This window comes from Etheostoma cragini, chromosome 1 (assembly GCF_013103735.1).
Source record: "Etheostoma cragini isolate CJK2018 chromosome 1, CSU_Ecrag_1.0, whole genome shotgun sequence".
Taxonomy (NCBI): domain Eukaryota; kingdom Metazoa; phylum Chordata; class Actinopteri; order Perciformes; family Percidae; genus Etheostoma; species Etheostoma cragini.
In genome coordinates, this window is record NC_048407.1 from 33,127,485 (window position 1) to 33,138,529 (window position 11,045).

The window sequence follows — 11,045 nt, forward strand, 5'->3', positions numbered from 1 at the left end:
GCAACTCATTCCACATTCCAAAAACCCGACTTCAAAATTAAACAGGAAACAGGGATACACAGGAAGTTAAACTAAAGACAGGACAAGACAAAAACCCGACTTCAAAATAAAACAGGAAACAGGACATACACAGGAAGTAAAACTAAAGACATGACAAGACAAAAACACGACTTCAAAATAAAACAGGAAATACACAGGAAGTAAAACTAAAGACAGGACGAGAAAGAAACCCCACTTCAAAATAAAACAGGACATCCAGTCACTCAGGGGAACACAAGACAGGACAACGAAACCAAAACGGGAAAAAACAAACAAAGCAAAACCCCAAACCACCACACTATTGGCCTTAGAAAGTACTTAAAACTACTGAAAACTACAAAAGATTAGGCAAAAAAAAAGAGCAATGTCAGCTTTCCTTTTCCTGATGACGTCTCGTGTCTGTGTTTCAGTCCTTCCTCCGATACCAAACTGTGACGCTGGTCACGTTCGGCCCATGTTCTTGTCCAGGACCCCTTCCCATGGGGAGGTTCTTCACGCCACTGTGGGTCAGACGTTCCAGCTTTATGCCCAAGCACAGGCACACCGTACCAGGTATTTATTTCCAAAGATGTGTCAACCATGCCACCATCTTGGCTACAGTAATAACTTCTGGTTGCCTAAAAAGCAGATAAAAAGACACTGCGTGCCAAATAACAAATAACTGTTATCTTTGTTTTGTCTTCTATGCTGATTTCTTGCTAAAACTGATGCTGGAAATTTTAATTTCCTAGCGGGAGTCATACCAAAAGGAAAGTCTAAGTCTTGAGAATGAATTTAGATTAGATTAGATTATACTTTAGTCATCACACAAATTTCCTTGTTACAGCAGCATTTTCTACAATAAAAGCAAAACAGACAAACAAGTAAACACAAAAAAAAACAGGCAATCAATAGATAATGAGTAGAAGGCAGACTGAAGTAAAGTGGCATCAAATAAAGGTTTTGTAAAGTGCGAGTCCCATTACTCAAGAAACAATATTTCAGTATAAGTTAAAATTAAATTGAATATGTAGAGTAATAAAGCAAAAGTAGGTAGCATAATCTAAATTATATTTACCTGTGACCATAAACAATATTGATAAGTAAGTACAGCCATCAGCATACTATATAAACAAAAAAATCAAGTAATTACTGCCAATCAGCAATCTACTAAGCACTTGCTGCATTTAAAAATACTTTTATATTTCTCTATTTATTTACTTAATTGCGTTTTTATGCCACTGAACGTCCTTTGTCTTGTATTTTATTTTGTAATGCATCATGGTCTTATAGTCTTTTTTGACAAATGTTCTTATTATTGTTCTTATTACTGTTATTTTGTTGTGTTTTTACTGTCTTTTTTGTCTATTATTTTTATTTTTTATTTTTTTTCTTGCTATAACTGCTGCTGGAATTTTCAATTTCCTCGCGGGAGTCATCCCAAAAAGATCAATAAAGAGAAGTCTAAGTCTGAGTCTAAGTCTGAGTCTAATCAACTGAGAGTCACACCTAACTTCATTGTTTTCCTATGCAATGACAATAAAAGCTTTCTGATTCTGATCCTTCACTGTTTCCCTTAAGCATCCACGACTTCCAGGTGAGCGGCCCCCAGAACATGAGCAAAGTGTTCAAAGACGATGAGTTTGGAAAAGCCGAAGTGATTCTGAGCTGGACGCCACAGCAAAGCGACCTGTACAGGTCTGTCCCGGTGTGCTTCACTGCAGAGACGAATGAAAGGTGATCGCATCTACATTTACTGGATATGTATGTTTTAATTTCCTGCTTTCTGCTTTGTGCTGTGTTAGCAGAGCGGAGATCTATTGTTTCTTTGAATGTGGAGCTGGAGGAACCTGGCAAGAAATAACAAAGAAATAAGCCTCTATTGTTCAGATGATTATATGTTTCTGGTTTCTGTAACTTCCACTAAAAATGTTGTCTTTAGTAAAAGGAGACAATGCAGGGCAAGACATTTCTTTTAAAATTTTGCTTCCCTATCATGCCTTCTATGGTACTAATGGAGAGAAAACATTTCTTTTACTACACTTTGTCTACTAAATTCACCAAAAGTTAGCATTAAATAATGCATAATTTGCATATTCAACACAAACAAAAACAAAACATTTAGCCAACTTGTAATACAATAAATTATTGTCTTAATGTCAGTTGTCAATACCCGACGTGAGTCGAGTGCAGATTTGAGTCGCGCATGTTCTGATTTAAACGATTTAAATGACAGAACTTGTCATACTAAGATTTGTGAAATCCGTTAAATAATATACTTGTTTCATTACAAACAATAACAGAAGATTTAGGTCGTTCCAAAAACGTTATAGCAAACCTTTGTTGTGTATGATGCTAACTTGTAGCTAAGCTAGCAGTCCTTTCAATAACGTTTTAGCTATCTATGGTTGATGGGTTGCTAACGTTAGCTCAAATCGCCATTCAACTGACAGCCTTTGTTGTGTATGATTCTAACTTGTTGCTAAGCTAGCAGTCCTTTCAATAACGTTTTAGCTATCTATGGTTGATTGGTTGCTAACGTTAGCTCAAAACGCCATTCAACTGACAGCCTTTGTTGTGTTTGATGCTAACTTGTTGCTAAGCTAGCAGTCCTTTCAATAACGTTTTAGCTATCTATGGTTGATTGGTTGCTAACGTTAGCTCAAAACGCCATTCAACTGACAGCCTTGGTTGTGTTTGATGGCTAGCTTGTTGCTAAGCTAGCAGTCCTTTCAATACCGTTTTAGCTATCTATGGTTGATTGGTTGCTAACGTTAGCTCAAAACGCCATTCAACTGACAGCCTTTGTTGTGTTTGAGGCTAACTTGTAGCTAAGCTAGCAGTGAACCTACTTGGTTAAGTAAGTCCGTTTTTACTGTATGGACATTACAGAAGTCTCTTGTTAGCATCTTATATGCTACTTGGGAACTGTGGAAGTTCCATGATGTTATCTATATACTGATATTTTTTTTCACAGGGCTTTGTTCAGATATCATTCCCAGCCTGATTCATAAAACATTTATACCTAAAACAAGGAGAAAATATTTTCTCCAAAACTTTACGGCTGTTGACAGTATTTTGTGATGAATTGAGGGATAAAAAGAGATCTCCAAGATCCTCTCTGGAAAAACCTTTTTTACAGAAATTTGAATCTGGCTTTATGCATGTTCTCGTTTCTGTCCTGGAAATGTTCACACATCATATTTAGAAAGGGAATGCCTCATTTGGAAATTTAAACATTTCGACGGGGGAGTTTTAATGATGAAATACTGTATATTAGTTAGGCTACAGTGTTTTCCCTATTCACCTGTAGTGTCTCACCTTAAATCTAAATATTCAAACAGAGTACAGTTCATTTTCTTCTTTTGCGATTTGCACTGAAACCTATTTTCTTTGTTTTGTCATGCAGCCAATCAGACATGAGGTGCGTTGTTCTCATGGTAACCCAAGCAGCTCTCATCCAAGGTTTGTTGATCCCCATTCATCATCATCATTGTAATCCGAGGATTGAATGTAACCAAGTACATGTACTTAAAGTACCAAAGGACACAATTGAGTCTTTTCTTTTCATGCCACTTTCTACTTCTACTCTACTCTACATTTCAGAGAGACGTATTATGTTCCTTTAACACAAACGTTGTATTTACAGGCAAGGCCAGTGTCACATGCTCACCCAACAAGATGACGGTGGCCCTGGAGAAAGCTTCCATGCCCGACATCGACGTGAACTTCCTCCAGCTGAGAGACACGTCGTGCTCTCTCACCTCCAACGGCACGCACATCCTAGGCAGCATGTCATTCACCACCTGCGGCACTAAACTTGAGGTGTGGAAAAACATTTACACTACATTTTACAGTCTAAGAATAGCTGGACAGCCCTGTCTCCCTAAAAAATTACGTTCCCATACAATGAAACTGCATTTGTTTTTTTGTCCTGGATTCTTTCTTTCTTTTTTTGGGGGAATCATAAAAAGGTTTCTAGTCAAAGTCCACAGTGAAGGGGTGGGTCATAAAAACCAGTAAACGTATGTAACCAAAAGTCAACTCACTTATTTACATAAGTACCTTGAATTACATGACGAACACACTTATTTTAACCCAAACCACAATCTTTTACTAAACCTCACTCTCACCAAGTAGTTTTTTTTTTATTTTTAACATTAGCCACTTATTTAAAATAAAGACATTTTCACTCATTGTGCCTGCTAATAGGTTTCCTTATGTTACACTACGGAGGCCGTTCAGTAAAGTATCAAAGTTGGGTACCCAGCCCTAGATGAGGGCAAGCTGTAAAAAACCTTGAAAAGGGGGATTATGCATTGTGTGATCTCTAGATTACTGTTCTTGTTCCTCTCAGACACTAACAGGCTTTTATTTGTCTTAAATTCAGGACAAAGGCGACTTTCTGGATTTTGTGAATGAGATCACCTCCTTCGAGCTGGCCAACGAGATAATAGTCCGAAGGAAGGCAGTTAAGATTGAAATCTCTTGCAAGTTTCCCAAAAGCATCAGCATCTCCAGTTACTACAATCTCGGAAACTCTGACTACATTTTCACTGAGTCCAGCTTCGGCAGCTTTGGCTACACCTTCGAAGTGTACACCAATAGCAACTTTACAAGCAAAGTGCCGGCCAAGGCCTATCCAGTGGTGGTCACTTTGTTAAATAAGATTTATATGGGCATTCAGGCTCAATCGGATCTACCAAATGTGTCATTGTTTGTCGAATCCTGCAAAGCCACTCCTGATGACAACCCTGAGAACACCCTCACCTATGAGCTCATCAGGAACGGGTGAGTGCTGATGTCTTCTGCGAGCGCAAACAGAAATCTTTTGGCTTTTAATTTGAAAATGTTTAATATTAAGATGGGGACTATGACTACAATTGTCTTGGATTTACAGTTCCTTGATCATGTGTGGGTGTTCTCGGTGTCCTTATGAACCGTTCCTACATGTATCTACGAAAAGTAATGCACCGTAATTCATATCTATTCTGCATATTTATTGCCGTATGCACGAACATTGACTTCCGCTGTATGAGACTGTGAAAATCTGCATAGGAAGGAGTAAATCGGTAGGTCCTAAAACACGGGGCTCTCAAGTGGGGGGCTGAGTTTGTGTCCCAGTAACATTAGATTTAAGGGGAATACACAATACTTTCACCCAGGAAACAAGTGTTCGCGTCCCTGGAGTGCTACTTAAGAAGACCAGTGTTTTAATCCAAAATACAATCTTCTTTCCACTCCTAACTAGTCGTTTGATGCCTAAACGTGACTTAACTGTTGCTGCAGTCAACTTTTTTTAGCTAATCTTACCTGCAACGGTCGCTTGAACATCTGGGACTTCACAGTGCTTTGTAGCTGGCTCACAGTCACTTACAGTAAATGTAACTGTAAAGACCGCTAAAGTAAACTATCGGATGATCGTCCGGTGGCCGCTGTAATTTCGTGAGATATCAATCGAATTGTGGTGCATGAGTTTTCCTATGATATCATACAAACCCGTAGGTATGTAGCCCTGCTGTATGTGTACTGTATGTGACGTGCTACCATTTTCTTTTCTCACAGGTGTATAAAGGATGAGACACTTAAAGTCCACCCATCAAACCAGACTGCATTCAACTTTGAGCTCACAGCTTTCAAATTTTCTGGAAACTACGATGAGGTAATATTAATGATTAATAAATCATGCCAAACACATACCAAAATATTATTACACAGTTGGCCAGGCTGTGGTTTAAGTAAAGACTGTATAAATAATGGATCCCTGACTGAAAAGTAAAGCCAATGTGGAAGTGACTTAAAGCTTAAGGGGGGGGGGGTCTGTTTCCGTAGAAGTCTATGAGAAAATGAGCCTACTTTTCACATGATTTCATGAGTTTTTGTTTGCTAGTTTCAAGTCTTTTTCAACACATCATGATGTTCATTTAGTAAATTATGGTCCCATTTTATTTTTGCAGACAGTAAAGCGAGGGAGGCTTTAGGGGCGTGGCTAAAAGTCAACCTGTCAATCAGGACGGAGGCTTGGAACATTTAAATAGACGTGAACCTGTTTTTGGGTGTCCGTGTTTTCATCTTAAACCTTTGACCCTCTCACTGTGTTTTCACTTCGTTAAAGTTAATTGGAACATTTTGGTCGCATTGAAATTTGTTGTTCAGCCTATCTGCCGACCAAGCTAGCTAGCTAGCGCTAGCATTAACACTCATTTTAGGGCAATGTTTGCCCTAAATTGACCACGCCCACTTCCCCCCTCCCTTCAAGGCTCCTCCTCCCGACGCCAAAACAGTGACAGAAAGTTAAATGCAAACAAATGTCAAATGAAATAACAAAACAAGATTTGTTTGGGTTTTTTATATCAGTTCAACATTTACCAGTGCCAATTTGTTGTTTCAATGCCAAATTTAATTTCCAACACCACAGGTCACTGTTCTAGCTCCGTAGATGGCCACAGCCATGTTGCCAAATTCAAGGCTTCAAAACAACAGTCTGCTCATTTTACTGTCTCCGTTATGGACTTAACCACTTCATTTCCTCTTACCTTCCACCTCCCAGGTGTACATCACCTGCTCCGTCATCCTGTGCGAGTCTGGGAATGCCCTTTCCAGATGTGCCCAGGGATGCGTGGCGCAGCCAGCCCGCAGACGCAAGCGATCGCTGCACAAGGAGACAGTCAGCCACTCCATTACCCAGGGTCCTTTTCGGTTTGTCGAGCAGGAAGTTCCCAATGCAGCCATGGAAGACAACAACAGGCGGATGGAAAAGAGTGACACAACGGCTGCAGGTTAATACGTGCCCTACCTACTAGAGCTGCAACTTACAATTACATTAATTGTTCATTATTTTCTTGATCACTGGATCACTAGCATGGACCACGCCACAACCTTGTGTTAGTTAAAGATTTAATGAACATTATGAATGTGCAGATAGATAAATTGATGTGGATATCGTCTGACGGCTGGTCTGGGAGGATGTGTGATGACCGGGTGGAGGAGACTTAGAGTGGGGGTCTAGTCTCAGAAGCAGTTTTTTCCCGAATAGTTTCCAGACCCCCAGACGACGGTACCTAGAAGAGACATGAGCGAGATGTGCAACAGGAAGGGAAGAGGGGGAAGATGGATGAAGGAGAGGGAAAGGGAGGGGGGGTCAAGCAATCAGAGCCACGAGACTGGCTGTGGTGCACGGTGGATGCGGGTTTGTCTGGTGATTAGAGTTGTGGTTTAGGCTTGGCCCTGGTTCCAAACCTTAGTTAACAAGGTAACTGTTGTTGGGTCTACAAAATGTCAGAAAATGGTGAAAAATATGGATTTGTGCTTCCCAAAGAAAGAAGAGTTTCCTTAAAGGTCCAGTGTGTAACGTGTTTAGTTGTTTATGATCAAAATCAGTTTTGCCTGTTCACAAACTTGTCCTTTGTGTGTACAGTTCATTCACCCAGCAACACAACACATTAAAGAACACACAACAAACAGGGGTCAGGAGGCGGAGCTACACAGACACGTGAGGGCCAAGTTGCCACTACGGGAGCCCAGAGAGAGGGAAAAGTAAAAAAAGAAAAGAAAAAAGTTTGTTATAGTTTTAAAAATATATATTTTAAATATAAATTCCAATCCAACACATCTAAACTTATCAGTACATTCCAGTATTCCCATCGCAGGAAAATGTTTTTCCTGTTTCACTAACTACCACTTTTCTGGGATGCTTTCGGCTGCGGAAAACCCCCAAAAAAGATAAATCAAAAAGAATATAGAAAAAGACAAAGAGGGGTTTTACACAGGTTTCCCTCAGGCTTGCCTACTTTAGGTGGATTGAAATACCTTAATGAATAAATTAGCATAATAGTCATGGGTCCAGTTAAAAGTAATCTTGTTTAATCCTCAAAGTAGCCATTTTGGAGGGAGCCCAAAAACACAATATGTGTGAGTGTAACCTTTTGATTTAATGATGCTCTGGTCAGAAGGTTAAACCTGCAAAGCACATACAACACATGAAGAATGGGAAGATATGTGTTAATAAACAAACGTACTGTTGTCTTCCAGCGAACCCTCCACCGGTGTCTTCAGACACCAAACCAAGCGGAGGACGTCGGGACTTTGCTCCTACGGTCTCCAGTGGAGGACCCTGGGGAATCAGGCAGATCCTCAACACCGACACCAGCACCGTGGTCTTCGCCTGCGTCTTCTCTGTAGCACTGGTGTTGATGGCTGTGCTGCTTCTTTACTTCACGAGGAAGAGAAAAGCAGACAACCAAAAATCTCTCTTGGGCTGGGACAACTGAAAACACAAGATATATTTTGGTAAAGGATGGGTTCAGGTTCTTAAAACAACCCTCATACCTACCCAGATGTAGGGATTCTCAAACCAGGACCATGGTACTCTGCCAGGGGTCTGTGGAAGTTTCCAGTTTCATTCATTTAAATTCTTTTTTTTTCTTACAAATGGCTTCATAGCTTCAAGAATAATGTTTTAATTTAATAGTTCATGCATTACCTCCTAATTAAATAATCTATAAATTGCACTCCTCGAAAAACATCTTGAATACATGTTGAATGTCTTTTCTAATACACTCTAAGAAATATCTGTAAATTAACAGTTGTATGACTGTAAATTGTCCCTTGTACGTGATTCACAGGTGTATTTCTGTTCATTTAAAGTACAAAAGAAAGTCTTTTGTCTTTTTGTACCATCGACACAGTTATTTAACTGACAAATTCAGTTTTTTATTACGGTAGAAAGTCCGGCTAATGAGCTGCCGGGACTCTTTTTGTTATTTTACGGATTTATTTGTTAGAGTGTACATTTCTATTTTGTTGTTCTTTCATGTAATTAACACGAAATTACTGTAAATAATACACCTAAAATATTCCAAGGGACATACATGTCCCCGTCCTTGGTTAAAAAAAGATTGACAACCTCATTCATTCATCATCCCTCCTGATCATACTAGACAGTAAATAGAGCCCTGACATTGTTTTGTATTAACAATGAGATTAGTCCACACAATCCTCCCTCTCTGCTAATTATAGAGTATATCCGGGATGCACCACCCGGGGTTTGGATTTGGCCGAATATTGGGCTTTTTGACGGGGTTGAGAATTTGTCTCCACCTAACCCTGCTCTTGCGGGAAGGTGTTTACGTAGGTGGACTGTAGCAGTAGGCTGAGCTAAAGTGAAAATGGAACTCTTGATCAGAAAAAGTTATGCTTGGCTTGCGATTCAAGTTGAGCTACATCTTCAATCTGCAATGCCCATGTGTCTCGTGGTGGCGAGTTCTCTAAACAGTTCACAATATCGCCGTGGTTACAACATCTGCGTGTGAAACATCCGAAAGAATACGAGTTGTGCATGAAGGACTCTGCGGACAGCAGCCAAAATGCAGCAACTTCAGGTTCGGCAAAGGAAGAACAGTCACAGCACAGGACGTCTTTTATGTCATTAATGTGTTAACTGTGGTAATGGACTGAGGACCGGAGGAGGACTCGGGATTCAGTGTTCGGCCAAACCTAAACAAATCTGGATTTGGTGCATCCCTAATACACATACGTATATATATCACATTTAAGTTCATCTGAAGTTAATGCAAGGCTTCAACAGGCTGAGTTACACAAAGGAAATTAGTTTAACGGTTTTACTTATAATGGAAGTGATTGTCAGAATCGACTCTTAGCTCTCTGAGCTGCAGTGGACTCACAGTAGATACTAAGATACTCAGCTGATTTATCCATTTATCAGCTGTTTCTTACTCTAATGGCCAGAAGGAACGGAAGGAATTATTACAGAAAGCAAAACCTTATTTCAATGTTCATGTCAACACACGACTATTGTTTAAGGACAGATTTGAAAAATTGGGAACTATCCTTTAGGAGTCATGCTTCCAAGGTTGTGTTTGGACGAAGTTTCTGGTCCCTCTCTACTGTCTAAAGGCACAAGCCAAAATAAAATGAAGTACATTAATAATGCATTACGTCATACAAAAACCTGCAGCCTTTTGGTTTTGATTTCTATTGTTGGTGGTTTTCCTTGTGGCTAAACACAATCTAGAATCACCCCCCCGCCTGCCGCTCACTGTTCGCTTAACCAGTTTTAGATAAGATCAGACCTTCTAGGAATAAAAAATATTTCCAAATTCCAAAATTCCAATCCGTCTGGTTTTGCAGGATTTTTTTCAATGACACTGCTCTATTAACTTCTTGCATAACGTTTCCCAGCATTTAACTTCAGGTGATGACGGAACAGAAAGGGCCCAATTATGTAATTTCAATCAAATACAATGCAGGTGTATTTACTTATGTAATTGAAGAGAGAGACATTTTATTCTATTTGTCCCGTGTAGACATGTTTAACCTCTGTTTTAAACAGTCCTCATCTAAACAATTGTTAACTCACACTGTCCTTATGTACCATCTGTACATACTGCGAAAAGTACTGTAATTGGTACATATTCCACTTATTTATTATTACTGTAAGCACCCCATTGACTGCCACTTTATAAGAGCAGAGAAGATCCACATAAAGAGGAGGTTGTGTTGAATGTCTGGGTCCTAAAACACAGGGCTTTAAAGCGAGGGAGCGGAGCTCATGTCTTGGAAAAGTTTAAAGAGAAAATAAGAGTTTCACCCAGAAAACAGGTATTTGTGTCCTGACAGTACTACTTAAAGGAACACACCGACTTAGTGGGACTTTAGCTTATTCACCGTTTCCCCCAGAGTTAGATAAGTCCATACACACCCTTCTCATCTCCGTGCATGTTGGGACTCTATCTGGCAAACCCACCGCTAGCCTAGCTTAGCACAAATGCTGTATGGTAACTGGCTCCAGCTAGCATCCTGCGCCCGATAAGTGACGAAATAACGCCAACATGGTCCTATTTACACGTGATTTGTTTGGTCACAGTGTGTACAAACAACAAGGTCACATGAGACACAGCCATCTTCTAACCGTATACATACCGGGAACTATATTCTCAGAAGGTGAAGCACTGCTACTTCTGCTACTTGGGCGGAGTGATTTGATCAAAGCACTCGAGAAGCCCCGA

General features: G+C 40.0%; 1 protein-coding gene across 1 annotated transcript in view; it reads left to right on the forward strand.

Annotated features, from left to right (window-relative positions):
• Nucleotides 1–8,444, forward strand: part of LOC117936763 — an 18,956-nt gene extending 10,512 nt beyond the window's left edge. Inside the window, exons 6-13 of the mRNA XM_034860168.1 lie at nucleotides 450–591; nucleotides 1,600–1,755; nucleotides 3,428–3,483; nucleotides 3,668–3,843; nucleotides 4,409–4,809; nucleotides 5,584–5,680; nucleotides 6,569–6,797; nucleotides 8,050–8,444. Of these exons, the coding sequence (XP_034716059.1) occupies nucleotides 450–591; nucleotides 1,600–1,755; nucleotides 3,428–3,483; nucleotides 3,668–3,843; nucleotides 4,409–4,809; nucleotides 5,584–5,680; nucleotides 6,569–6,797; nucleotides 8,050–8,288 (1,496 nt within the window). The 3' untranslated portion in view covers nucleotides 8,289–8,444. The remainder of the gene's footprint in view (nucleotides 1–449; nucleotides 592–1,599; nucleotides 1,756–3,427; nucleotides 3,484–3,667; nucleotides 3,844–4,408; nucleotides 4,810–5,583; nucleotides 5,681–6,568; nucleotides 6,798–8,049) is intronic.
• The last annotated feature ends 2,601 nt before the right edge of the window (nucleotides 8,445–11,045 follow it).